Source organism: Seriola aureovittata, chromosome 21, assembly GCF_021018895.1.
Source record: "Seriola aureovittata isolate HTS-2021-v1 ecotype China chromosome 21, ASM2101889v1, whole genome shotgun sequence".
NCBI lineage: Eukaryota > Metazoa > Chordata > Actinopteri > Carangiformes > Carangidae > Seriola > Seriola aureovittata.
The window spans coordinates 6,960,317-6,987,657 of NC_079384.1; the positions used below are offsets into that span (position 1 = coordinate 6,960,317).

The window sequence follows — 27,341 nt, forward strand, 5'->3', positions numbered from 1 at the left end:
AATGTACTCAGTTGACCTCACGCACTTCTCATCTAAGCCAACATGGTTACCATACTCTGGTTGAATGAACAGCACACTGTAAAAAGGAAAAAACATAGGGGACAACCGAAGTCCATAAATATATCCTGAGATATTTTAATGCAGAATTCACTGTACATTTTTTGAAATTTGTAGGGAATGACCATTCAGTTGCAGTGTGCTCCTGGGACAGAGCACCAGTAGAGGAAAGGTGGTGATAGAGCCACATGGTCTCCCACCACATACACAAACATTTAGCTGAAAAGATTACATCTTTGCAGTTCAACAGCTTTGAAGATGACAATCTTAGATTTTTCCTGGAAAGGTTCCCTCTTCTCTCTGGTCATCCCATTTCTGGACCTAAACAGACAGAATTTCAGAGTGAAACTTACTTTATGACATAAATATATCTATTTTTAATTCACAAAGATTCAGGAAATGTGAAAAACCTTGATAAAATTCTCCGAGACTGATAATTACAAGTAAGAAACATGGCATAAACGTGCTGTGATAGCACTATATGATATACAGACTATACAATATGCTTGGGGGTTTCTGCCCATTGAGAGAAATGCACCTGCTGTTTTTGTATCTGATATAATTTTGTGATGATTTAAGACACCATATAACAGAGAAAATAACATTACAAGTGATGCTCTCTAATGTATGAGGAACTGAAACTTCAGGCAGCAAGGCTATTTAGGGACCGGTGGTGATTATTTCTGTTGATATTTCAAATTGTTCCTAGGATTTGGCTTCAAAGGTAACTCAAATGATGTTGCATTCTTTGGCTTATCTCTTAAGTTTGGACTGAAAAGCTTCATGTTGTTTTGATTCTCATTACTGAGCAGAGACAGGAACGCAGGGAATGATAAAGTTGTTTGACCCCTGCTAAATAAACCCAGGCCAAATAGGGGAAAGTACCACGTATATTCGGCCGTTACAATTCAACTTGTCTGTCTTCTTGTAAGACAGTTTATGGAAAAGTTGACATGTGAAAAAAGTATTTACCCAGGACATGGGGCAGAGTGACTTGTAGACCCTTCTGTACCATTCACATGGCATGGTGTCTTCTCCTTTGGCGGTCAGAGCTTTCTGGCAGCGGTGATAGTCTATTAATAGTGAAACAACAACAATGAATATTAAAAAAAGACCATGGGCCTTGATCCATTTTTCAAGGCGAAGGGTCATGTCATGCCATAAGAAATCTCTAACTGGATTAACTCCCAGAGGTCAGAGGTCAACTACTTTTAAGACGTTAGGTGAGCTGTATTAAGTTTTACCTGACTCAGATTTAGGGCATCATTAAATCAAAGTTTTTATGATGATACATTTACTAAATTTTATTCCTTTGTAATATCCAAATAGCACAACATGTCTGCAGAGTTTTAACATGTTCGATTAGTATTTTTTCTTTGATTAGAAATGTCTGGAACCACAGCTGACTGCTTTGACCTTGACATGCACTCCTTACCCAGGTAGTTGGACCAGCAGTTCCTGGTCTGGTTCTGGTTGGGGAATCTGGCATCAAAAGGAGCAGTTCGGTAGTTTTCAAGTTTGGTCTTAATGTCCTCAGCCATTTTCACCTCTGTTAAAAGAGCACGATCGGTGGATACATTAAGATCCAAGACAAAAAGCTTCAAAACATCAAGCGAAAGCTTATTTCAAACATCGTTACTCGTGCGTCATGTGTCAAATGCATGTTTACCACACAGACAGACCGACATGAATGCACGTACAGCTGTAGCTCAGGTGTGTAAGCACTGACTTTATGTCATAGCTCTGTTGCAGAGGCTTATTTTTGGGAGATTTTGGGGGAGCTGCATGCGGCACCTGCAGGATCTTTCTAGAGACGTAGAGCTCTCATTAAAATACTCCTTTCACAGAGCACATTTATAGTATAACATAAAACTATATACTTTAGTCTATATGACTATTTGTTGTAGGCGATCAAACAAGCGTCTAATAATATCTGTTTTACCCCCCAAAAAAGGAAAAACGTAGGGAAAAAAATACGTGTAACCGATATTGGCAAACAGCTTATCAATAGCCTCGTTCACCAGGCCTTTATAAGCATTTCCTCCTAACACAACCAGTTTCTCTTTCTATTTCACACAAACAGGTTATAACACTGGTATTCGTTAGTTTAATAATGTGATTAATTACTTGTGCAAGGTCAAATAAAGCCGGTGTATATGAAAAAATCCCCACGCGGAACTTGAATTAGTGTTATTTTCAGACACGGCAGCACAGCCTTTTTTGACGACTAATCTCTCATTATGCATACACAGCCTTTAAAATATATGTTTGGTGACCAGAGATTAATAGTTTAAAAAGAAAATGTAGGTATAAAGGTAAACGTTACCTTTTGTAGCAGTTGCTGGCTCGAGCTCAAAGTGACTTTTATACCGGACGGTGAAAGCGTGTCGTTCCTCTGATAAACTGTGTGCGCCCCACGCGCGCGCGCTCCGGTCTGAAGATATTGCAGCCGTGCAGTCCTATCATAACGGTATGGCGGACGCAGGTCACATTGAGGTGGCAGGCACACACTCACTCTCACAGTTCAGGCTATCTACACATGTCTACTTTAAGTGCGGGTAATGAGAGGCGGCAGGGATGGCTGGAGACACCACGGGAGAAGCGTGGCTTATTTTTATCGGGTTTATTTCCATGTGAGTTCAGCTGAACTCTTCTCAAGGCGGAAGTATTCTGCCATTCACTGTTATTGTTAATCATTAATAGATGTTTGCTGTAAGTATCAAAGGTAAATCAGGTGGTTTGGCTTGAGTTGCAGCGGTGAAAGAGAGAGACGTGTTATTTTCCTCTTTGAATGGGCTTCATACTGCGTCTGTATTCAGCAACGAAATAACAGAAGCGACTGTGCTCATTTGTCAAAACCAGGGAGTCACTGTCTAGGAATTAACAGCTGCCAAATCATGCGGGGGCGCAGCGGCGATACTGTTTATGAGTCGTATCTAAAGTGTTGGTGGTGTTGCAAGGCGACAGAGGAGCACAGTCCTATTAATGTGGCTGGTCTGTTACACAGCGTGTGGCGGGGCGTTTTCACAGTGCGCAGGTACATCTAACTTAGAGAGCACCGACTTAAAATCACTGATCTGAAATGATAGAGAGTGGGCTGTACTGCTAGAAATTAATCCCACTTTACTGATAGGATGCTGACAAAGGCGTCCATCTAGTATCCTAGCATCATGACTCTGTAGTGCGCCGTTAGTGAGCCCCTCCATCGCGCTCCCTACTCCTCCACTCCCCTCCAGCCTCGTCTCCGCGCCTTTTCCTGCCGTGAACGGTTTCCCCAAAAATAGCAGGTAAGGTGGGCAAAGTGTTTCATGATCCGGCTAATTCCCTACAATAACCGGCTTCCCATTCCTACAAAGTAATTCACGAGGATAGGAGCCTATCAGCGGGCGTGCGTCATGGTGAAGAACTGACGCATTGCAATTATTTACGGAGTAAAGTGAATGGCACACCCCCTGTGGTACGTGACTAGCTTCAACATAACCATGGACTTCAAGTCAGGCAGGCAGCTCTGCATGCGCTTCATTGCGCATGGCAGCTGCTGCATCTTCTCTTGAAACTCATTCACCAAGTGTCTATGCTTCAACACAAGAGGGCAGCAAAATGCGTTCTCTATATTATTGATTAGGACTTGTATGAACATATGAGGTAACTGGGCAGTATTAAATCTACAGTGTATGTACATAGAATAAGCAGACTAAAATGATGTTATTCCTCTCAGATCACTCAATTTGTTCTGTTTTGCAAAGAGGCCAACTTCAATTGCTAAAATTAGAAGGATGCCCCAGATATTTTGTACTTTCATTGTGTTTGCATCAATAATAAGAAACAGAGGTTAAACAAAATAAGTTATTTTAAAATTGTTTAATATTGCTCAAATTCAAACATATCAGGTCAGAAAGAAAAGCCAGCTCCAACAAAGACCTGTACCACAGGTTCAATATATTAATGTATAGCAAAAACAAGAAACTCATTTTCACTTATTTAAGTAATATATATCAGTATGAAAAGAAACTGCTTCATAAGGAGCTGTAAACCCACAGCAATAACCCAGTATTATGGTGATCCTTTGAGAATCAGCAACAACTTTCTCAAAAGGTTTAGTCAGAATGCATTAGCATCACCAGTTACAGCATCTTGGATTAAGTAAGGGACACACACATTTTGATTATCAACAGCAGTACCAATAATTTCATGAACAGAATACATAACAAAAAATGTAACCACATAGTGCGTATTTTAAGGTTGGTGGTGTTTCTGTTGTATTTCAAGTTTCACCGTACATCTGCCTATTTTACTGGACAGAATATTTAATGAAAGAAAAGTAGCCCTATCATTGTGTGATCTTTAAGGACATTGTCATTTGAAATACACAGGAAGTACCACCTGTGATAGTGTGGGTCTGCTGCTACCTTTAAAGCACAGTGCGACATACAGTTGCATAGATACAAATAATAATCCAGCCTCTGCAGTTAAAAAAAAAAAAGAGTATTGTATTGATTCATGAAAGTGCTAGAAACAATACAACAAGGCAGGTCCTCTGGATTCATCAGCAGGAGAACAGCATCTGTGCACAGTGATTGTCGCAGAACAAGTAGCTCTTTGGACACAAGATTAACTTAAATAAATGATTGTATGTATACAGTCAAGTCTGAAGACAGACAATGCCCAGTTTGTCCAATGGAGAGCAATGGAAGAACCCTATCAAATCAAGTCAGCCCATGTTTCTAAATAAAAAAAGGGATTTTTTTGGCTGTCAGCAGTTGATAAGTCATAACTAGTGTACACACTTTGGTTTACAAAGCCAAGTTAAGCCAGCGTACAGTCAGCTGTGCCAAACTGGTTTCAGCACTACATGTTACAGTTGGTCCTTTCACCAGTCGCTGAAGCGGAGTCGGTTGAAGGCCTCTTTGATGTCCTCATTGGTCTCTGAGCCTCCTCCGGTGCCGATACGGAGTACTTTGCTGTAAGGGACGTCCTGCTTCAGCTTTCTCTTGCTGAGGACCACAGTGCCTTCATCCCCCTTTGTCTTAGGCCCTGTCAGCAGGAAGTAGGCAGCATGGCGCCCACGCTCCAACAGCGTGGCTGAGATAAAAACACAAATTCCGTCACAAAAAGATTGTTATCTCTCCAAGCACTGAGTCACACATTGTAGTTAAATGATAGTATAATTTCGTTTTAGAGCATAGGAAATTCAACTGCACCTTTAAATGTAATGATGTGGTCCATGACATTGGTGGACTCCAGAAGAACTTTAGAATAGAGTGGATGCAGCATGTAAGAACGTCGGTCACCAGTTAAAGGTTCCTAGAAGCAAACAGGTGAGTAACATCAGCATTATGTAAATCTTGGGAGTAACTGAGTTTCATCTGTGACATATGTCTGTCCATAAAGGCAGTGTACTTACAGAAGAGTTGGTCTCTGTTGGCATTATGCCCCAAAACACAAAGATTGAAACAGAGTTGGTGGTGTGTATTGAGGCAGGTCTTGGTGAATTAGGGCTGGCCAACAGGTTGACTTCCCACAGCACACAACCAGACTTCCCATCAAGAATTATTATCTGCATACAAGGCAGGAAGTGGTAGTTAATGTACGATTCAACTCCATCACCAATACCATATGAGAGGAGCTGCACATAGGAAATAAAATGTAGGTATCACAAAAGTGTTAACTCAACTTACCCTCTTTGTGTAGTTGCCAATATCCTCCTCCACTACAACATCAAGTAAACCATCTTTGTTGAAGTGACCAAAGGAGGGTTCACTGAGAACACAGGGGACAACATGCATTTGACTCGTGAAGCCTGGTTATAACAACAGTAAATGGTTTACTTTGATATTTGGAGTGCTCCCACTGCTATAATAAAGATCTACCTGGCTTACATTTTCTACTGCACATATACAACTATATCTAAATTATTACTGGTAACACAAGATGTGCCAGAAAAATGTGAATGATCAAAACTGTTGCCTATTTAAATAAAATAAAAAACAGAAGGGTTACCCGAGGACTGAACTGGTATTGAATCTCCACAGTAAATGCAGATTTTTTCCATCGACTAATGCCACTTCCTTCCCGGTCACAAGCAGCAGGTTGGATGGATCCTGTGTTTCGTCTGTTCTGAGCACTTGTCTCACTGAGTCAGACCTACAAGGTAGAAATAAATAGGAGCAAAAATCTCTGGCTAAAGCCACAATGATTACAAGCTGTTAAGTGAAATCCATGTTGGTGAAATAATAAAAAGGTTCTTCTTACTCATAGATAGGTACGAGGCCAGATGTGGCACTAGCATTTTTCTCCCAGTGTTTATCCTTCTTGAGACTGACCTCCATCCCTGCTTTAGCCTGGGCAGCAATCCTCCACAGTGCCAGTCCATACAAACCCGTGTCTATGAACGAATACAAGATTACATTGAGAATAAAGTTCATCAAAATATCTGTCATAATAATTCAATTCTTGTTAAAACTGTGTAAAGATGGGATATAATTGTAAGATTGCTGCTTAGAAAGGTTATTTTTATAAAATAAAGTTTTATTAAAAACTTATTAAATAAACTTTTTTATTAAAACATTTTAATAAAAAGAAAAAAGGGGTCTTTAAAGCTACGCCAGACTGTTATATTCTGCTGCTTTTGTGCCTCTGTCTCATCATGCTCTCTGAGTCAGTGCCACTTTACCTTGGTTTCCAGTTCTAATAATGGCTTTTGAACTTCTTTATAACTTTGGGTTATTTTCACTTTTAGATTTAAAGAGCACCTGAACTGCAATTCTAATTTCTGGCATTTAAAAAAAAAAAAAAATTTCAATACAGTGCAGCACCTCCTCCATTAGGAAAGACTTAGCTGGCCTGAATGCAGATATGCAGTAACCTGTTGGGAATGCCATAGCTGATTTCAGATACTAACCTTTCTGGAGCAGTACATAGTGAGAACCTTCTGTTGTGCGATGGAGAAGATGTTTGGGTGTCTCTTTGGAGTCAAGAGCTACTGTAGAACCGATCTGGACGCCCGTCTTCCCTGAGAGGAAAACTAGCTGAGTCTGCAGATATGATGGGAGACAATGAAATTGGGTAAATTCTATTTCCCTGCAACATTAATAGATTATTTCACTGCCAAAGCGAAAGTAATTTATTTGCATATTTGAAGCCTGTTACAGCAGGTTATTAGCAAGGACAATGCAAAAAGATACACACATTTCAAACAGTGAGGATTATAATATAACTCAGTACTCGCTCTGTGTGATACAACAGAAGTAAATAAATGTAGCTGTAACAAATAGCCTTACTGATGTTTACCTGTGTGTTGTCAGACGCCACCAGAGCCACATCATTGACCTTGTCCCCATCCAGATCTGGGACACTAAGAACAGGCACAGTGCTGTGCAGATCAGGGGGCTGACGATGCTGCCACTTAATTTCACCTGTACACAAACACACCACACAGGAACAGAGCACTCAAACTGACTGAGTTCAGTAGATTATATAACAACAACTACAACTTTCCTTGCGCATTAAACTTCATTCTTGAATAGTAGTTTTATAAAATAATCTTAACTCACTTACTCACTACATTTTCTCTGACCTTTTAAGTGCATCTCAGGCATCATCAGCAGGTTCAGTTTGCTCAGTTTACAGAGCAAAATGCAGCTTTCTTATAACTATAACTTAGTTCACAATGTGTTAAACCTGAGCGAAATTTTACACGATACCTGATCTGAAAGCGCTACACAGAATACTGCAATTTTCACAAAAACATAACATCAGAGCAATTTGCTATAATCACATACACATTCTATTAGGGGCTTAAACATTTTATTGCCGTCTGAAAAAAAACAATTGAATTTTAAAAAACAGAAGTGACAAAACAACTCAAGTGTTCTGTGTTGTTATTAATGTGTTAGAATAAAAATCAATCATAAAAATGTGATGTAATTTACTCTATCCATAACAGAGATATATAGTAATTAGTCACAAACCAGAGTGTTTGTCAATAGCTGTGAATTGGTCTGAATGGGACAGCAGACAGTCCCAAGGTCTGCCTGTTTCTTTCTGCAGACCGCACTGGGCCCAGTGGAATTCAGGATGCAGTGGACGCTCCCACAGGGTCTCTCCATCTGTCCCATCCACTGCTAACACAAACACACATGGGGAAGGCAGACCTAGAAAACACACAGAGTGTATATGAATTACACAAACCAACCATCATACCGAGCCACCATATAGTGTGAGCACTTGGTAATTTTTTGAAGAACGTTTTATACCTGCATCAGCACATGTGTTGTTCTGACTGCCTTCCCTCATTTTGAGGACGTACAGCACATCCATCACCTTGTCGCTGCTTGCAGCTTCAATAGCTAAGAAGTCATAGGTTGCTGTGGCAGAGAAAGAAAGTCGAAATTAGTCCTGTATTAAAGACACTACAGAGCAGTGAAAAGCACACCACCGTACACACCTGCTTCAGAGAAAGTCCTGTTCCAGGAAATTAGATACTGCGGTCTGACGGGACAGGGGATGACGAAGGAGAAGGCAAACACTATGGTGAGGCAGATGAACAAGGAGAGGAAGAAGACTGCAGTTCGCCAGTGGGTCAGTTTGGCAAAACCCAGGACTTCCTTACAACTTTTCTTATTCAGCTCTGTTGCTGATGGTGCTGTTCCCGTCTCCGCCCCATCCTCTCCCCTCTTCAGAGGGTCGCCTTCAGTGGCATGATCTGTGGACTCCATTGTCGCTTCAATGCATTCCTGACCCACTGACCTGCTTGACAGGGGAAAGAGATTACAGTAAAGCTGATCTTAATTTAACACTTAAATGAGAAAGCACTATTTTTGGACTACACAGTAAACACTCTTATTGTGTAGAGTTTCCTTCTGTATTTGTCGCAATATGGAGTAAACTACAAACCTGCATGTGTCAAAGTAACCAGCAATAATAACAGACAAAACTCGCTGGCACTCACAGATATAGTAGATGAAAAAATACTGAAGGCAGCAGTGTCTGTCGGTCCAGCTATTTCTGCTGCATCACCCTTTGTGGATCTGAGCCTATTCAGAGGTGCCAGCACTGACTCCAGAGATTTCTCAGCACAAAAACAACAAACCCATAATGAACAATCATCAACACTCAGGCTAGCACACCCTGTTAATTGTTCTGTAGCCTCAGGCTTGTTACTCCATTGGAAAATGTTAAAGGTATTGGCGTGTATGTATCAAGGTTAGCAAGCACATCTGTTGTGAAAATTATTTTTTAAATTAGTGGATTTAACATACGATGTTCACTATGTAGCCCAAGAAAAGCGTTTCCTCCAAGTACACAATTCAATGTCGTGTAGCTATCTTTGTTAGCGCGCTTTGGTTCGGAAAGTTTACGGTTAACACCTGGTTAGTTTACCAACTTGTTGAACAAAGGCCAGCCCCCACAGAAAAGGAATACGGGCTAATGTTGTCACAAAAGTCCCACTATCTGAAGTTCAAACAGAATTTAGACCGACCCAAGAAAAGTTTTTCTTACTTTACTCTCCACTAACGTCTCGTGTGGTCACTGGTGAGGCTAAATCAGGTAGTAGGCCTGACAAACACCAACAAAGCTGCCTATCAACCTCAGCTGCGTAAACAAATTAGCTAGCTGTGCTTGATGCCCTGAGTATGTCTGTCAGGTAAAGCTCTCTCTCAACTTATATTGGTGATTTTTACAACAAAATCACATGAAAACCTCAAACTACGACAAAAAACTTTAAGATGAACCTTTTCTAATCCAAACCTAGATATAACTGTGGTTAGAGGAGCTACCAGTGGACAACGAATTGTGAGTAGCTGCTGCCTGACAGGCTAAACTCAGGGGTTAAAATTACGAAGGTTTGCCAGAAATGGGTTGAAGCCGCTCTGATTGGTTAATCCATCTACACTCAAGCATTACGATTGGTCAGGCTCTTTTATCATTAGCTAACCGGAACTTTGAAACAACGGGCTCTGTCGTCACTTCCCCCAATATAAAACGGAAACTGGCGAATCCACGAAATAGAGAAAAGCTGCGAGAGGTGATGCTTGGACGACTAAATTGTCAAATAACCTAACAGAAATACTAAGGAGCTGCGCTCAGTTACCAAATTTTTATATAGCGCTATCGACGGAAGACCCAGCAATGTCTGCTCAAGCTCAAATGAGAGCTCTGCTCGACCAGTTGATGGGAACAGCGAGGGATGGTGAGTTGCCGTAGCATGCTAGCTGAGCTAGCTAGCCAAGATGGAGCCACCGCTGAGGCTGGCTGCTGTTGGCGTGTGATGGACAGACCTGCATGAATGGATGTACTGCAGAGGGCTGTGTAAAATACTGTAACGTTAGACTCAAGAAGCATTTACGGATTAACGTTAGGATTTAATGTTTGCATCCACTGTGGCTAGTTTTAATTTAAAGACGTTTTTTGTTACGCTTTCACTACTTTTAACATTAACCAACTTCCTAGCTTTTGGCTAACTTAGCTAACGCTAATGTTTATTGTGAAGTTATCGATCCATCAGGCGCTTTGCTGCTTAACACTGGACGATATACAACAATTTATCAATCTATTATTAATCCAAGTATAACTGCTGGATAATGTTGACTCCACTTTGTTACATTCATATATTTTTATAGTTGATACACTTTTAACGATCACGCAGTCGTATTGGGCCTAGCAGTTGTTTCTAAATTAACATTGCGGGTATTTACGGGATATTCAACCGATCATTTGATAGACTGCAAATGTTACAATATCAGACGTTCCTGTGGCAAATGCATAAACATCAATCATATTAATTCAAGTGATACAGTACAACGTCACCAGGAGAGAAAGAAGATTCAAGTACACAACACAACAGTTTAAAATGACTGAAGATCATATCCTGCATTCATAATCTCACTCGGGATATACTTGCTATAATCAGAAAAATATATTTGAAGTATTAAAAGTAAAAATATTAATGCATTGGAATGCCCCGTTAGCATAGCGTTGTGGTTTTGAATTATTTCTAAATATAAATACATTAACGTGGAGGCAAATTTTTAGTGTTGTTGCTGATGTAAGGTGGGGCTAACCTGAACTACTTTATATAGTGTTGGATTGTTAATTTCAGAACAGTGCATCGTCTCTGAAACCTTAAATTGGTTCCGTGTATTGTATTGTACATCATAATCTGCCAAATAACATATAACAGCAGTTTTCTGAGAAATTAAGGGACTCAAAAGTATACATACTTCTGTAATTTAATAGAACTGCAAAGAATCAAAAAATGGAAATACTGAAGTAAAATTAAAGTACATTAAAATTTTACTTGATCTGCTTTTGTCTGCATGAGCTACATCAAAGTGTGTACCAGCACTATTGATTTGTTGTTAAATAAATAATGATAAAATCTAAAAGTGATGTCTATGTGACCTAGCCTATTTAGTGAACTTGACACAAGCAAATCTGTTTTTAGAAATTATTGAATACTGTTATTCTGTATAATGGATATGATTGGCAGCTGCCTTTATGGATGCTTTAACATTCTAAAATACAATTTTAGTGTTAGCTTCCGGCCATTTGGACGTAAACATTAAAAGGTAATTCAGCTATCAAGTCTGATTGTCATTGGCAGGAAATGACAGTTTATTGCTGTCCTGCCATTTTATAAATCAGAGATTCATCGTGACAGTGCGTTGAATAAAACTGCAGCCTTGTGGATTGTCTTTTAAAAAGTTGTTAAATCCATCTGTGCAGTAAGAGTGAATTTGTGTTGTGAGTTTGTGGGTGTATGTGTGATGAGATTGATATCAAATTCTTCCCATACATTTGTTGCATACAAACTGAACAATTGTGGCCCCTTTATTTTATTCATTAAGGTTCAGTGTATCTTTGCCAGCCTACATCAATCTGCAAAGGAGTTGCAGAAAAGCCTCATGTTCATCGAGCCGTGAGTCACACATAATTTTTAAAGCTGTTATGATGAATATCCGAACAATTTGTTTGCCTTCCGGAAGTTATTGTAGCCTTTTTTTAATCACACAAATGGGTAAATCTTCAGTGGCAGTAGAATTACCATTTGGAGTAATATTATGCAGCCTGAGCTAAGACGTCTGATCGCGCTGAATCCAAACGAACACTTCTCAGTTTTCCATTAGACGTCTGTTTTCAGAAGGCAATTTTAGCAATCAGTCGAAGCAAAAACTTTGCACACATCATTTACAATCTGACTTGTGTATGACTCCCAACTTCTTACTACAGGTATGGGCAAGAAAACTGTTCCCATTTATACTTTTCTACAGCGGGTTTAAAATTCTGCTGCTGAGGTCTTGAAGATGCAGAAGGGTACAGTATGTGGTGCAGATCGCAGTGTGTATAAACTAAATTTTTTCCTTGGATTTCTGTTGTATTTTTGTTTTCAATGTTTTATATTTGTAAAGGGCTTGGCTGGAACCCTTGTCTGAAATGTTTACATTTCTTATGACAGTCTTGATAGCAGGCCTTTCCTGCATAGTCAATGTAATAATGACATAAAATCATAATAGCTAAATGAAACAAAAGTTCGCCATTTACCAGTATTGTCAGTCCTAGCCTGATCCTTTGATGCTCCACTGTACAGAGTGGATGTTGAGCCTGATCACAAGTTAAACTGATTTGAGGCTCTAATATTGTCTAATTTTTTGAGGTTTGGGTAAGGTAAGCACCATGAATAACAGCAAGTACCACATACATGCAGAACCACATGTAATGTACACATGTAAACAAAGTCCAGTAGATGCACAGTTAGTTCATTACTGGTAAATATAATGTTACACTGATGAAGTGTGTGGAAAAACTTTGACAATTAGAAAGAATTGGTTATCTCATTGGCACAGAATCTTTGAATTTATTTATAAAAACACATAACTCCTCAATTATTTTATTGTCATTACAAGAATATATATTAAAGCACTGGATACCTCGCACCTACTATCAAGTATGTGAGGTCTGTCTCACTGGTTGTGTTTTGGATTGTTTCAGGGGATGAGACGCGGCAGAGGGTCAAGTTCACTGACGAGCGAGTCTGCAAAAGTCATCTTCTCAACTGCTGTCCACATGACATCCTGTCTGGAACTGTAAGTGGGCTACAGTTTAGGTCTAAGCACCAAAATATGACACCAATACCTATTTTAAGATGCTGAAATGTATCGAAAGCTTTAAAAACACATTTGAATCTTCACAGGATACCAGTACTCTTTCAGTAAAATACTACAAAGAAGAATAGAAACTGAATATGTACCATCATGTCATCATAAACACAACAACATCACTCATTTGTATTTGAGTTTGTGCAGTTTGGTTCACGTCTGCTTGTGTTTGACAGCGTATGGACCTCGGAGAGTGCACGAAGATCCATGACCTAGCGCTTCGGGCAGATTATGAAATTGCCTCCAAGGAGAGAGATCTGTTCTTTGAGCTTGATGTAAGTGATGACATACTATAAATAACACTAGTGTGCGGATTGTAGAAATGTCAGTTTGCACTAATTGCAGTGTTTCCGTATCAGAAGGTAAATTCTTAAATTTTGTTATTTTGTTTAAACAATAGATTGCATGTTGCTTTTGTGGAGAGTAGTTTGTACACTACATTTCCTCCCCAAAAACCAAGTAGCTATGTGCTATCACCAGGTTGCAGCCACAAAATGGCTATAGTCTTTGACCAACCATTTTAGACAGTATGCACAAAGTAAAAAAACAACAAATCCCACTTCTCACTCAAGATATGTAGGATCAACAGATGTATTTTGCTGTATTAGGTAGTATAAGGCAGTTTTTCCACAGATCAATTGGAAATAATTCCTAAAAGCAATTGTTCATCGTCTCTCTCAAAGATAGCTGTGAAGACACTGATATTCAGTCTGGCACAATACGCAACAGCAGTTGCCATGAGCAACCAAGGTTGTAAAAGATATGATGGTTGAGAGAGTGAACAGTCATAATGCTGGAACTCTTCAGCGCCACGAGATACTCAGTCCTATCTTAAGGAGAACATAGGCATTGAATGAAATATACAACAAGGCTTAGGATAACTTGATTTTAATGTTAAGGTGGTACCCAATAGGTATTCACACATGTATGGATGGGTGCTGCGGTTCTATGAAGAATATCCTTATTTGGATACGTAGTGAATTTTTTATGAGTTTTGAATGGGTTCACATACACCCTGTGTCTCCTGAAACTTCTTCCATCATGAGTTAACCAGCTCACATGAGCACATCACATATATGATGTACAGTATATGCAGAGTTAACCCTACAATGCAGCACCTCAACAAAAACCCACAGACTGACAGTTTTTTGGGGTTTTATGTTGATCAAAGCTGGACACATTATAAAGTAAGAATCAGCACGGCCAACCCGTCTGCCACTTTCTGTTAATGACTTTTTTTTTTTCTTTCTCTGAAAGGCGGTGGATCACCTGGAGTCATTCATTGCCGACTGTGACAGGAGAACGGAACTAGCCAAGAAGCGCCTGGCTGAGACCCAAGAAGAGATCAGTGCTGAGGTGGCAGCAAAGGTGAGCAAACAGATTTTTAAGAAAACATTATGAAACTCATGAATCACATTCACTGTGAATTCATTGTTTGTTTTTTTAATGCTCTTTTCTTTTTTATGTACCATCTAGTTTGCTATAGTATATTTTGTTCTGGGTATAACCAGATGTAAATTGTGTTGTCCTGGACTGTAGGCAGAGAAGGTTCATGAACTGAATGAGGAAATAGGAAAGCTCCTGGCCAAGGCTGAGCAGCTCGGTGCTGAGGGAAATGTGGATGAGGCCCAGAAGGTCCTGCAGGAAGTGGAGAAGGTCCGCACCAGGAAGAAGGATGCGGAGGTGAGAAATGAGTACACAGGAAGTGCTTAGTGGAGTGTGGGTTATTGTATTAATAGTTCCATCTTCTGATCCCTCAACACCTCCCTTTTCTGTACATGTTTCCCCAGGAAGAGTACAGAAACTCAATGCCAGCCTCCAGCTTCCAGCAGCAGAAGCTTCGGGTGTGTGAGGTATGCTCTGCTTACCTGGGTCTCCATGACAATGACCGTCGTTTGGCCGACCATTTTGGTGGGAAGCTTCACCTGGGCTTCATCCAGATCAGAGAGAAACTGGACCAACTAAAGGTATATGTCAGCTTGTCTCACCATGTGAACCTACAAAGAATCAAAAATATCTTAAATGAATTAAAGTATATCTTGGAGTGACATGGGGCTGATTATTAGGAAACATGCAGGAATGAAAAAGTCCAGAGCCCAGAAGTTTTGATAAAGTTGATCTCACCTATTGTGTTCTGTGATTTTATTTTGATTAGAAAACTGTGGTCGACAAGCAGGAGAAAAGGAATCAGGAGCGCCTAAAGAGACGAGAAGAGAGGGAGAAAGAGGAAAGGATGAGGAGAAGGTGGGTGCAGAGTCCTGAAGGACATTCATGGAAGTTCATTTGTTGCATGAAATGTATTTTTTACTGTTCAAACTTACACTGTTTTGTTTTCCATTTATTTTATAGGACCAGATCACGGAGCAGAGAGCACAGAAGGTAAGAACGCTGCATTATCCATCTATCTACATTTTAAATCAGTTGTTCTCATGAAAGAGATTATCTGAGGCAAATTATAACCTTTGTTATCTGTCACTTTCATCAGGTCCCGTTCTCGTGACCGCAGAAGGAGGCGCTCGCGCTCCTCATCACGAGACAGGCGCCGCTCGCGCTCACGCTCCAGGGAGAGGAGGAGGCGGCATCGCAGCCGCTCCCGCTCCCGCAGCCGAGGCCACCGTCACAGCCACGAGCAGAGCTCCAGACACAAGTACACACAGCAAAGCTCACACACTTTGCACCACAGAATTATATCTTCACCGTTTGTCACTGTTGTGGCTGTTTTACAGATTGTGCGTCTTTTACTTGTTTATTAGAACAAAATAAAGAATTTTAGCCGTACTTAGGCTTGTTTGTCTCTGTTGAGACGGTTGAACAGTGAAAGGTTACCGGCATGTTGTGACAAGAAACAGAGGATGTAGGTGTGTGTTCCTAAATAACTTCCTACAAACCGTTTCATATTTGATTACATCACTAGCAGTAAATACCAAAATGATTGGTACTATTACTTGAAATAGGCTCATATTTTGACAGATGTTTGCAAGTGTCTTAATCTGTTCGGTCCTTAGCTTCAAGTAGAGTATATACACGTATCTGGTCATGAATCTGAAATAAAGCCCTTCAGGCTAAGGGAGAAGAGGCGAAGAGATACACTCCCATTTTCCTTTCTTTTTCTTCTGTGTGCTTGATTTGCTTTGCTGAATATCTTTCATGTTGTCGTCCAGGTCGTCTAGGGACCGAGAGCGCTCCTCCAGAGACAGGTCACGGGAGCGAGACAGGAGGGACGGGATGAACGGCAGGTCGGACTCCCGCCGGGCAGACGACAGGGACGCAGGGGACCTCTGAAGACCAAACTCCATCCACCACCGACACACAATCTCCTCCTGTCTCTCTCACCTGTCTTGTCTGTTTATAGTAACCTAATGTTACACACAGTCCTTGCCTTGACCCCTTTGTTCTCCCGCCTGCCTCCTTTCTTTGCTTTAACAGTTAATGCAGCCGACCCAGAGTGTACACACACCTGAAATATTGTATGGAGTCACTTATCTAGCATCCAGATATATCAGATTGCATTTGGATGGCGGGATTAGTTATTGATCAGTAGTGGAGTGTATTGTAATACCCACATCTGTATTTGGTGGCTGTCTGTCCAACACATCCCATGTCTTGTTATAAACTACCCTACAATTATTCCAACAAACATGAACTGATGATCTGCTGGACTGAAGCATAAAATGGATCTTATGTATATTCTTTTATTATTAACCGGTGGTCTTTTGATACAGAATCTGTCTGTGAATATGTTTGGGCCCACTGATTGTCATGGTCTGAAAAGCCTCATCCTATCAAGAAGTTGTGTAGTTTTTTGGGATTTTTTTTTTCTCCCTCTGCTTGATTGCAGTTCTTGAATGTCTGCCTACATATTTGTCTCCAGTACTTAGTTTGCTGATGCCCAGTTAAAGTTTTAGGAAATCAATTGAAAACCTTAAGGTTTTAAAGTTGCTAGTATAGGTATGAATCTCATGTCTCTCATTGTCCACTTTTTTTTTTTGTTTAAACCATGTTTGTTTTATGCTGCCAGTAGTGAAGGGAATCTGTTCAGTTAAGACTTTGGCCAGTCTAAGTAAATGCTTGGTTTGAGTTTATATTGGCTGCAAGTCTCTTGTTTTATAATTTGTTCGAGTTTGATTTCTTTTATTTAAAATAATGAGAAGAGATGGTAACTCCAAACTTAGTGTCGGCATGTGAAACAGTAGGCTCAGAAAATATACATTGGAAATTCAATGCTGAAACTGTGTACACCTTTGTGTCAAGTCGAACTGAATTTTTGGCCCAATTTGAACAAATTCCCTTGTGAGTAGATTTATACGGAAATGCAAACAGATTTTAATGAATGCATACCTAATGTGTGAAGTCATATCTGTTTATGTTCTGCTGGAAATCTTTCTTTAATGTCTGAATTAAACAATCCCACCATTTTAATTTTTATTGTGTCGAGGCATGTTAATCATGGTTGAATTGTTAGACACGTATTTTACAAAGTTAAATACATTTCATTTAAGTTAGTTCTTAACTACTAAGCAGAAATGGACAGTGAAGAAAACTATTCACATTAAAACAGACAAAATAATTTACAAATGGTCTTCTTTATGTGCAAATGTATTTCGTCTGCACAGCACCTGCTTGCATTAAAAGCTTGAAGTAATGATGTGAGAATGAGCATGATGTTCATAGATGCATTTTGATGGTCAGCTGACGATGTTTGTTTGTTCTCAGGTAAATATAATCAACAATTCATGAGTTCGCTCTTCGGTGACACAATCCTTCATCTGAAACTTCATGATGTAGACCCCCCCCCACCTCCTCCTGCTCACAATGTGCTGCTCTCCAGTTTCAGATCAACCTTCATTTTCTGTTTCTCCATGACTGCTTCCAACTCTGTGGCCCGTCTGGCATCCTGTTGAAGAAAGAAGCAAATTAGGACAGCTGAAGCTAAAGGGGTCAGTGTTTTTACCATCAAAGCATGCTGCGTTGATAATGAGGTGAAAACTGCAGAGATTGAAAAAGCTCGTGTCACAGAGTTCAAAGGTATTAATGTGTGGGCTCACGTGTGAATAGAGGCCTTGGTGTTTACTAGTTTTTGACTCGGCTGCGTAGTTCACAAGATATAGTGATGGCAGGAGAAAGCTATTACAGTTTCAATCCTCACATAATTAATATTGGACTATTAACCATTAATTAAATATTAGTCTCCCTGTTTCTAACACTAGTTAATTATGCATTTGTTGATGAATAAATACTGCTTTTAAATGAACATGATTCTGGTTAAAATAAAGCATGTAACACCATAATTAGTGTCATTTCAGGCAAGAAGACTGAGCACATTTCACTCTGTGAGACTGCTGAGAGTTGTAATAGCTTTATGGGTTTGGAAACTGGAAACTTGTTTTGGTCTTCTGTGCATAGTTCAGCATTTTAATCAGGACTGTAATTAGATGCAGTGAATTGTCAACAAGCAAGTCCCAATCTTCACATGGGGACTTGCTTGTTGACTGTTCACATTGGGTTTTTTTGCTTACTCAATAGTTCTGTCATTGATAAACATCAATTAAAAACAGGGAGATAACTCCCAACTTGAAAGTAGCTGCAATGTTCCCTGAGTTTACCTCCAGCAGTGCTTTCTGCACAGTGAGCTGACTGTACACTCTGGCGCCCTCATCTGGAATCACAGCTCGCAGCTCCTCCTTGTTGAGGGAGAAGAGCTGGGCACCTGTCAGCACTCCCAAACATGACACCGTCCTGAGGGACACAAAACACAGGTGACTCCAGACGGTAAACTCTCAGCTGGAGCTGCTACAGTACACGCTTTCCCTCCATATAAATCTGCACTTATTTACTACAATAAGTATCAGTGTAATGCGGTCATTTGTGTCGACCGCTGAATGAATTAACTCAAGCATATTGGCAGCAGTCCAGTGTTTGTATGCAGGTAATCTGGTCTGTAGTCAGAAGCTGAGATCTACTCACGGTTCACTGAAGCCTTTCCCTCTGAGCCACTCAGCCACCTCCTCTGGAGGAGAGTGGTAGTCCAGAGGAACAGAGGTCTCCACGGAGCGAGGGATGACCAGAGGTTTGTTTAGATTGGCCTTTCCATTGGTCAGCCTCTGGAGCAGCTCGTCATTCACCATCATTACTGAAAAGATTGAAGGTGATAGAAGTGAGGGCGACGTTTCAGCCTGTCATGCTCAAATGATAACGTATATCTACATGAGAAAGACATGTACAAGAGTTGGGCTTCACATAAATTACACAATCATTCCAGAAATAACTACTAATCAGTTATTAATTAGTTCTTAATCTTTTTGTGTGCTTGTCATTTTGTGAGTATTATTCACATCAGACTACCAGATTTAATTTTAATTATGATACTTTTGAAATCACATTTCTTCTAGAGAACATTTTTGGCCATAAGCCTCCTAAATAAGCCAGTAAACATGAGTAATCTGAAAATTTGAACATCTACAAATCAGTGACAAACTCCATCTGCTGAGAAAGACTGTGTGATATGTTCAAAAGAATCAGAGCAGCTACTAAATGGACCTTGAGGCGAAAATGTTTTGCCTAACATTTGAGACCTTTATCTTTAAGTTTTAATGTTTGTTCACCAGTTAAAAGTATTTATTTAGGTTCTGTCCTTTCATTCTGTTAGAGTTGCATGGGATGGAAACTCAGTCTGTTTATCTTTACGTCTTGTCTTTACGTCTGTTTATCATTAAAATGAGGCCTAGTATTTCATTTATTTAAAAAGAAAATACATGTAATGTATCAGTATTTTCTCCACTACTGTCTGTCCATTGTTTCTGTCACACACACACACACACACACACACACACACACACACACACACACACAGAGTACCTGTGTCAGAGACAATCTAGGACACTATGTATTCCCCTATATTCTAAGTTCCTTATCACAGCATTTATGTGTCACACCCAAGTCTCCTAAACATAACCCATGTAGTTTCATACCTTTATCCGTGTCCTCTGCAGCTGGTATATGTTGGCTGTATGCCGGTGAGCTGCGGGGGCGCTGTGGGGAGTGGGTGGGGGCCAGCAGCAGAGCAGGAGGGCTGGGTGGGACTGTAGAGGAAGTCATGGCGAGGGGAGGTGGAGCGGGAGCCTGCAGGAATGTGGGGTGGAGAGAATGTAACACTGGAATTCACTCAGGTATGTACAGGTGAGAGCATACCTCTGTGCTTGTCAGTTTCATGTGTGCATGTATGCACGCATGTGCAGGTGTGTTTGTGTCTTACATTGGGGGGTTTGTTGGTGACGGGGCTATCTATGTGAGCTGCAGGCTCCAGGATGTTGAAGGGGACGAAGCCGATCTGGTTGAAGCGATTACGGCACTTCCACCAGCGCTTGGATGATTCGATCACCTGTCAGACGGAGGAGTTGCTGTCAGTCAGTGAACTGTCGGGTGAATCAACAACTGCATGCTTTCTAAAGCTTTTCATCTAAAAAAAATATTATTCATAGGATGTCAGTGTTCTGTTGACAACATGCACACTTATCCTGAGTGCATGTGTGTTTCTTACAGCTGCACATCAAATAATTTCACAACCTCTAGAATAATAAGATTAATCACAAATGAATACAGAGGCCTCGTGGTGGATTCCCAAATGCACCATGAACACATTTCACTGTGTAATTCTGCATGAATTACTTGACTTTATCACCTCAAGTGTCTCCCCCTGCTGCACTGACAGCTCACTACTGTTCCTGGCTATGAAGTCGTAACTGCAGCTGTAGACTCTTTCAGCCTCTGGTGGGAGTGTGCCGCCATCTCTGAGAGGAAGAGGAGACAGATGCTGTTATCGTGCAGTCGAGGTTAGTAAGAGCAGCTGACTGATTTGCTTCTTAGACTTGACCTACGTTTCATCACTGACACGGGTATCAGGAGGACCGACCGGCTGAGGAGGCTGTTGCTGCTGTGGGTGAAAAGGAGATGGACTGTCACACACACACGACCCATCCATTCAACCAGTTTATGCCCAAAGGTTTAAACAAGTTTGCATATAGAGTGCAAACATGTATTTTCAAACCCTTTAGAAACACACCTCCAGTGCAAATGTTTCTGTTGCTAAATGTTAAACAATCCTGAATTTCTAACGGCGTGAGCAGACTGAACTGAAGCAACTCTAAAGGAAAGTGCGGCTCTGGTGATTATTGTGCTTGATATTTATTGATATTTTTCAGCACTCTTCTCTTTTGACACACAAAGGAACAAGTGTCTAACCTACTTCATGCGCAGGTATTCCATACCTCTTGTTTGACTCGGAGGGCTTCATGTTTGTGCTGTGACTCGACCGGATCCTCCCAAACCTGCCCGTCTGCCCTCGAGGCTTCCGGCTTCCAACCGTCCAAGAACACAGGGGTGTACGGAGCCACAGGCCCTCTGAGCTGAGACCTGAGAGAGCAGACACAGCCTGCATTGGTCCTCATCGCCCCAAAACTATGATTACATTTAAAGAGTTCATCCTGTTTTTACCAGGCTAATACAGGTGGTGCACACATTAACTCTAAAATTCCCTATTATGATGTTAAGGTATTGAACAGTTCCTGCAGCTGTGGTCAGTGAAGAACCTCCATCCAATGTGATAATCAGTCTATTAATCCAATATAATAAGAAAAAAATGAATCCCAACCATGAAATGTTAACTTTGGCAGAGATGTAATAAATAATCTCAGCAGGCAAAATAAAGTGAACATGGATTAATATTCTTAACAAAAAAATATTTCACTGTTAGCTGGCGGTCATTGTTGGTACTGACCGAGGGAGTGTCCAGTTTGGTCCCAGAGACGACCACAGCTGCCTCTCCTCCTCGTTCAGGTTGTCTTGTAGCAGGGACACAGCGGAGTTGGTCATGGCGGGGCTGGACACAGAGGCTCCGAGACCTGGTCCTCCAGTCGTTTTCACCATCTGTCGGGACCCAGATGAGACAAAACCGAAATGTTAATGCCTCCAGTCTGCAAAAACAGGCCTGATACTCAAAGTGTAGTGGTCAAACTGTTTTCTTCTGTTAGCTACTAGCACTGACAATCAAAGCACAGAGACACAAAAGCCTAATGGACACATCCACATGCACAAACAACACATGTGCACACACACACACACACAAGAAGAAGTGTCCCAGAGGTATGAGGCTCTGTGTTTCATTTCAGGTGTGCCAATATACACAAATCAAACACACCCATTACGCCATTTGACTCTCTTTGGACTGATTCATACCTGAATGGAGAAACTGAGGCAGAGAGCTTTAATGTTATATCACATCAACTGAGACACACCTGACATTCCACATCTGACGATGTACTTTTATTTTGTTCTTTTACTTTGTTAAATATTGCATTGAATTAAATTCTCTCAGTTTCTGCTGACTTGTGATGTACAGCACTTCAAACTAAGGCTGTGTTATTGTTGTGGCTGTAATAACAGGCAGGTAAATGTTATCAGAACTAATATTTTGCCATTTCAGTTTCTAAATCAGCAGCACTTGTTTTTCTTTTTTAAAGAAAGTCAGGGCAGAAAGTATTTGTAACAGCTGGAATAAACCATTTCTATGATTCAAAGCAGCAGTGAGGGGACACCGACGAGGCCAGTTTGGCAGCTCAAATCTGAACCAAATGTGTTTAGAAGTATGTACCAAAAAAGTCATGACAGCGTGCAAACACTGCCACGCAAACAAGAGCAAATGCTAAAACAAATGCTGCATTAATCAAGTGTTTGGAGTTTCAATTAGGTTTTCACAGAGGGACCTTCCCTGTGCAAACACTGAGGACAACTTATAGTTTCTGGCAACACAACTCAACTACACTGACGACTTTTCCATTATTTTGACTAGACACATGCTGACGGATTTGTGTCCAGTAACATCTAATATATGACGTAATCACCATGACGGTCTTCAAGTGTTTTGTTTTTTTCCTTCACCTTTATCCTCTGTTTATCTGCACCCATATAGTAAATGATGTCTCATCCCTCTGACACGTGGATGCTAGATTTATTTTAAGACGTTCGTCATGTCCCACCCCGGCTTTCCTATCTGTGCTGCTATAACAGACAAGACCTTGTGTTTACAACAATAGCAACAACAGGTGTTGTCCCCACAAGCCCAGCTGGTGGAGACGTAGAGGTTAGGGCACTCACCATGTCCAAAGGTTTGAACACATGGTGAACCAGCTCCTCTGATGAAGGATTGGAGATGATTGATTTCAGACGGGCCTATAAAGACATAAATAGAATTTAACACAATGTTGTGCAGTAAGAAAAAAAAAGAGAAAAGAACTGTGACCTGACTGAAGACACACCAGTAGGCTGAAGCAATATTTGAATTTCTGGAAGATATTGATGAATTCCTCCTCTGGTGGGGGGCGGGCCTTTGCTGTGAGTAGATCTTCTGTTGTTCAGAATAGGAGATATACAAAATACAAAAGGGTTATCGTGGCCAAAAGCTGTGGTAGTTCAATTTTGAAAATGAAAATCTATCATTGTCTTTTTTACCTTCGGCACTTTGCTTTTTACTCTTCTTCTTTTTCTTCTTCCTCTGGCTCAGCACCGTCGCAGCCTCGGCCGTCTGCTGCAGCCTGGCCATGAAGTTCTCGATGTCATCGAAGCAGTGATTGAGGATCCCCTGAAGGGAGAGAGAGAGAAAACAGTCTGTTGTGCCGTTCAGGTATGAAGTGCAGGTGGAGGGGACTGAAAAGACACAAAGGTGACGAGGACACGTACCACTTCTCTCTCCGCTCGTAGGAAAGTGATATCAGGCTCGCCGTTCACAGCGTTTGCTGCTGGGGGAGAGAGAAGACGATTCAGTTGATCCATTTTCATTCATGGCCCTGGTGTTTGCTGCATTTGGAATTCCTGCCCCGTTTTCTTACCCCTGAAACCCACCCCCACCCTTACAAACACAAACACACAAAGCAATCTCTGTGCTCCTCAGCCTTTAACCTTAAATACCTCAGTGTCTCACTTCTTTCCTAATCTTGTCAAATCTCACCAAATACTTTTACAGCAAAGGATTTTACTGTCATGCACAAGGCGTTCATGAGAAAATAAGTATTTTTTTTTTTCCTTACCTCTAGGTCCAGGGTAAGGTGGCGGGTTTGCTGGTGGGGCATTCGGAGCGTGTGCAAATGGGGGACTTGGGATTTCATAGGGGTCGATCATCTCCCCACCGCTCTGAGGAAGCCTGGAGGATGAGAGGAGAGCTTCAACCCCACCACACTCTCACACAACACTGCATCCTTCTTGCTGATGACGGCAGCCACCGTTCACTCAGCACCAATAAAAGGTAACAGCCTTCAGAGGGGGCTTCAACAAGTCAAACACATTTTCATAAACACACATTTTGATTGTCAGACAGGCTCATCCTTATTCTGAGAGCAGCCTCAGGGACTAGGTACAACAGGACATCTTTGATCAGACAGTCCAGCCAGACAACGCAGTCCTTCATCAGCGTAGACATAATGTGGTATCACTGAAATTCAATCCTGCAGCCCTTATTCCACTATGAAAGACTGTAAACAATATAACTGTGCTTACTCATGACTTTGCCTCATACAGCACACAACACCGTGCTTCAATCGAAATTCCTCTCAGTTACCAACAAGCCAGTTTTAAATGCAAAAGACCAAGACGTAGGTCAAAACTTTTGTATGTTTGCCCACTCTTGCGCACACATAATCTTTATGTAAATACCAGGGAGTGCTGACTCAAACGTTTCCCTTTGTGTTACTGAATCGGCATCTAAACATAAAACAAAACAAAAAAACATCCGTCTATCTGTCAGTCTTACCACATGTCTCTGTCCTTCGCACGTCCTTTAAAAAGAAAAATTTTCAAAGCAGGTGATCGGTTCAGGCTCTGAGCGAACACTCTGCCGCCGTCATCCCTCCACTCGCTCTCTGTCTCTGCTCTCTGTCACAATGGCCTTGTTTTCTCTGTCACACCTTCTTAAGTTATGTAGAAACCGGTATAACGAGTCTTCTCTCTCTCTCTCTCTCTCTCTCGCTCTCTCTCTCTCAGCTGTTTACACTGTCCTCTCTGTCTCCCTCCCTCCCTCTCTCTCTCTACCCCCCTCTTCCCCTCTCTCTCCCTCTCTCAGACAGGTGGATGGCTGCTTTGATTCAGTGAAAAAAAGGGACATAATGGAAATAAAAAAGGAAGAAAGCAAACAGTTTAATGGCAGACGGGTGAATTATCATGTATTATCTGTGTCTGTCTTTTGTTTGGCTGCGTGTCTGTTTCTAGTTTGCGTGTCCATCAACCTCCTCTGATACAATATGAAGGCAATCACACACACAGAGACTAAATCATAGTATCTTCCATTAAAACCATGAAAAGACGCGGAAATTGTCACTTAAAAGCTTGAATTTCATAAAGAACCGACAATAAATCAATTGTTTACAGGTTTAAAGTCTTTGTCAGTGTCATTCTGGTGCAGGATGTACCTGAGGGCATCAGGGAGCTTCTTACTCCTGGAGGAATCCGAAACCGCTTGAGTTATTTGGTCACAGATTTCGTCTGCCTGTGAGAATAAGAAACTGGAGGTGGCATCACTTGTAAAACTTGAACCATGCTGATGATTCAAACTGACTCACTGAGTCAGGCAGGAAAGGCTGGGAAGCTGCTCAGGTGTTATTACTCACCTTCACCGTCTCACAGTTGAAGAAGAGAATGTCCGGCTTCTTCTGATCTTCACTTTGGCAGATTAACATGAGGAGGGATGAGAAGTGTTTTTCTGTGTTAATGGCGTCACATCGGTAGATGGATTTGAAGGAGTAGTTCTCCAGCTCATCCTGCAGGAGTAGATCAAATTTAATTATGTTATACACACAAATCTAAATGGGATTTCTCAGTTGAACATGTTTAAATCTCATCCTCTTTCATTTAAATCACTCACAACCTACAGGCCTGTAGAGCATCACGTCACATTCTCACCTGGCTCTGTATGTCTCGGAGATGAATGGCCTCTGATCCAACATCCAGGCACATCTGTTGGCTCCATAGCTTTTTGTTCTGAGCCAGGAAGGAGAGACGTGACTTGGCCTCCTCCACACTCTGCACATCCCCGTCCTGGAGTGAGAACGTCAGCAGGTGCTGCAAGCAGAGAGTAAGAAGTAATGATGAGGAAGGGAGGAAAAATGCTTCTTAAAATATCACCTAATCTCAGAGGAGACAGGTTGAGTTAAGGTGTAGCAGGTAAGACTCACGTTAACAAGATATTGCGAGATGTTTGTCATCTTTTGTCCACCGTGTCAGCTTTCTATGAGTAGACAGATGGAGAGAGAGGATCAGAAAACATTTTAGGTGCAGCTGCAAAGGGTGTTGCCAAAGGACCTTTGATCCACAGACATGTAGATTTCTTCATCCAGTACTGATGGTGTTGTTTAAGACAAGAAGTAGTCTTTCTCTAAACTAACACTTCTTAGACAGTACCTGTAAAAGCAACATCCTCATTCAAATTTTCCTTTACCCTGTTTCAGTCTACGTCAGCCTGTACTTGTGTCTCCTTCAGCACCCTGGGATTACGCACAGTGAGTGAGCCACCCAACCAGTCTGACCACAGTACAGTGTATCACACCATTCAATCTCTCTGCTCCTCAGTGACCATCAATACTGGAATCACTGGTACTGAGACAACAAACGTTCAGTATCAGTTATGGTTTCATCAGAAATACATGATCCGTCTTGTTACCTCATACAGTCAGTGGCAAACTGGTGTGTTTGGAGTCATATTCACATATAATAAAAGTCTGAGAGCTCAGTGTGTACACTATTAAGTGAAAAGAGTTAACACCTATTAAAATATTGACTAAATTCCTCAATCTACACTTCTGAGAGTTAATGTTTCCATAGTTAAAAAAAATCAACCGCAGCAACATCACCCTGATAATAACCATTAAAAAGCACATCATCAGCTATCCAGATTAGTATCCAAATGTAGAAACAAGGAGTCCAAAATTAACCAGCTATGAGCTAGATGGATGATTGGAAATGGAAGTTTGATCAACTTACCAACGCTGAAAGGCTTCCAGTGCGGTATTCCTGATGCTAACAGCTGTGTGTGTGTGTGTGTGTGTGTGTGTCTTTATACTGAGAGTAAAACCTGTCCTGCCTCTCAGT

At 41.1% G+C, this 27,341-nt stretch overlaps 4 protein-coding genes across 8 annotated transcripts; 1 reads left to right on the forward strand and 3 right to left on the reverse strand.

Annotated features, from left to right (window-relative positions):
* Positions 1 to 111: 111 nt before the first annotated feature.
* LOC130162427 (cytochrome c oxidase subunit 6B1) lies at positions 112 to 2,562 on the reverse strand. The gene is made up of 4 exons (XM_056366161.1): positions 2,384 to 2,562; positions 1,493 to 1,606; positions 1,030 to 1,130; positions 112 to 378 (listed from the first exon to the last, which is right to left on the reverse strand). The coding sequence occupies exons 2-4, from the start codon at positions 1,596 to 1,598 to the stop codon at positions 325 to 327; spliced, it is 261 nt and encodes an 86-aa protein (XP_056222136.1). The 5' UTR covers positions 1,599 to 1,606; positions 2,384 to 2,562; the 3' UTR covers positions 112 to 324.
* A 1,341-nt stretch (positions 2,563 to 3,903) lies between these two features.
* fam234a (family with sequence similarity 234 member A) lies at positions 3,904 to 9,694 on the reverse strand. 2 transcript variants are annotated; one of them, XM_056366732.1, is made up of 12 exons: positions 9,559 to 9,694; positions 8,504 to 8,805; positions 8,313 to 8,423; positions 8,028 to 8,210; positions 7,348 to 7,472; positions 6,959 to 7,091; positions 6,310 to 6,442; positions 6,058 to 6,201; positions 5,736 to 5,817; positions 5,462 to 5,614; positions 5,259 to 5,361; positions 3,904 to 5,139 (listed from the first exon to the last, which is right to left on the reverse strand). In XM_056366732.1, exons 2-12 carry the CDS (start codon positions 8,772 to 8,774, stop codon positions 4,928 to 4,930), a joined length of 1,650 nt encoding a protein of 549 aa, XP_056222707.1. In that variant the 5' UTR covers positions 8,775 to 8,805; positions 9,559 to 9,694; the 3' UTR covers positions 3,904 to 4,927. The 2 variants fall into 2 exon arrangements, with proteins under 2 accessions (XP_056222707.1, XP_056222705.1); XM_056366730.1 differs by having other exon boundaries at positions 8,504 to 8,808; positions 9,559 to 9,667.
* Positions 9,695 to 10,034: 340 nt separating this feature from the next.
* luc7l (LUC7-like (S. cerevisiae)) lies at positions 10,035 to 17,633 on the forward strand. Of its 3 annotated transcripts, XM_056365489.1 has the most exons (11): positions 10,116 to 10,249; positions 11,907 to 11,977; positions 13,048 to 13,142; positions 13,391 to 13,489; positions 14,472 to 14,582; positions 14,754 to 14,897; positions 15,005 to 15,181; positions 15,370 to 15,458; positions 15,564 to 15,593; positions 15,700 to 15,861; positions 16,376 to 17,633. In XM_056365489.1, the coding sequence occupies exons 4-11, from the start codon at positions 13,394 to 13,396 to the stop codon at positions 16,494 to 16,496; spliced, it is 930 nt and encodes a 309-aa protein (XP_056221464.1). In that variant the 5' UTR covers positions 10,116 to 10,249; positions 11,907 to 11,977; positions 13,048 to 13,142; positions 13,391 to 13,393; the 3' UTR covers positions 16,497 to 17,633. The 3 variants fall into 3 exon arrangements, with proteins under 3 accessions (XP_056221462.1, XP_056221464.1, XP_056221463.1); XM_056365487.1 differs by lacking the exon at positions 11,907 to 11,977 and having other exon boundaries at positions 10,035 to 10,249; XM_056365488.1 differs by lacking the exon at positions 10,116 to 10,249 and having other exon boundaries at positions 10,265 to 11,977; positions 12,289 to 13,142.
* Positions 17,624 to 27,313, reverse strand: eps8l1b (eps8 like 1b). 2 transcript variants are annotated; one of them, XM_056365483.1, is made up of 19 exons: positions 27,234 to 27,313; positions 26,429 to 26,481; positions 26,157 to 26,315; positions 25,865 to 26,014; positions 25,667 to 25,743; positions 24,293 to 24,405; positions 23,946 to 24,001; positions 23,718 to 23,847; positions 23,525 to 23,613; positions 23,364 to 23,438; positions 21,988 to 22,136; positions 21,479 to 21,623; positions 21,089 to 21,144; positions 20,893 to 21,001; positions 20,467 to 20,592; positions 20,183 to 20,333; positions 19,179 to 19,344; positions 18,818 to 18,950; positions 17,624 to 18,108 (listed from the first exon to the last, which is right to left on the reverse strand). In XM_056365483.1, the coding sequence occupies exons 2-19, from the start codon at positions 26,456 to 26,458 to the stop codon at positions 18,022 to 18,024; spliced, it is 2,001 nt and encodes a 666-aa protein (XP_056221458.1). In that variant the 5' UTR covers positions 26,459 to 26,481; positions 27,234 to 27,313; the 3' UTR covers positions 17,624 to 18,021. The 2 variants fall into 2 exon arrangements, with proteins under 2 accessions (XP_056221458.1, XP_056221456.1); XM_056365481.1 differs by having other exon boundaries at positions 23,946 to 24,004.
* Between the last annotated feature and the right edge of the window lie 28 nt (positions 27,314 to 27,341).

Excerpts from the sequence above, each read along its gene's own strand:
- eps8l1b (XM_056365481.1), bottom strand. The coding sequence starts at position 26,458 with ATGACAAACATCTCGCAATATCTTGTTAAC. Across the intron at positions 24,005-24,292 it reads ACCTTACCCTGGACCTAGAG|CAGCAAACGCTGTGAACGGC; the intron begins GTAAGGAAAAAA and ends TCTCTCCCCCAG. Across the intron at positions 21,002-21,088 it reads ACCCGTGTCAGTGATGAAAC|AGATGGCGGCACACTCCCAC; the intron begins GTAGGTCAAGTC and ends TCTTCCTCTCAG.
- LOC130162427 (XM_056366161.1), bottom strand. The coding sequence starts at position 1,598 with ATGGCTGAGGACATTAAGACCAAACTTGAAAACTACCGAACTGCTCCT. Across the intron at positions 1,131-1,492 it reads CTGCTGGTCCAACTACCTGG|ACTATCACCGCTGCCAGAAA; the intron begins GTAAGGAGTGCA and ends CACTATTAATAG. Across the intron at positions 379-1,029 it reads CACTCTGCCCCATGTCCTGG|GTCCAGAAATGGGATGACCA; the intron begins GTAAATACTTTT and ends CTGTCTGTTTAG.
- fam234a (XM_056366732.1), bottom strand. The coding sequence starts at position 8,774 with ATGGAGTCCACAGATCATGCCACTGAAGGCGACCCTCTGAAGAGGGGA. Across the intron at positions 6,443-6,958 it reads CTATGTACTGCTCCAGAAAG|ACACGGGTTTGTATGGACTG; the intron begins GTTAGTATCTGA and ends ATTCGTTCATAG. Across the intron at positions 5,362-5,461 it reads CAACAGAGACCAACTCTTCT|GAACCTTTAACTGGTGACCG; the intron begins GTAAGTACACTG and ends GTTTGCTTCTAG.
- luc7l (XM_056365487.1), top strand. The coding sequence starts at position 10,189 with ATGTCTGCTCAAGCTCAAATGAGAGCTCTGCTCGACCAGTTGATGGGA. Across the intron at positions 10,250-13,047 it reads GATGGGAACAGCGAGGGATG|GGGATGAGACGCGGCAGAGG; the intron begins GTGAGTTGCCGT and ends GGATTGTTTCAG. Across the intron at positions 13,143-13,390 it reads ATGACATCCTGTCTGGAACT|CGTATGGACCTCGGAGAGTG; the intron begins GTAAGTGGGCTA and ends TGTGTTTGACAG.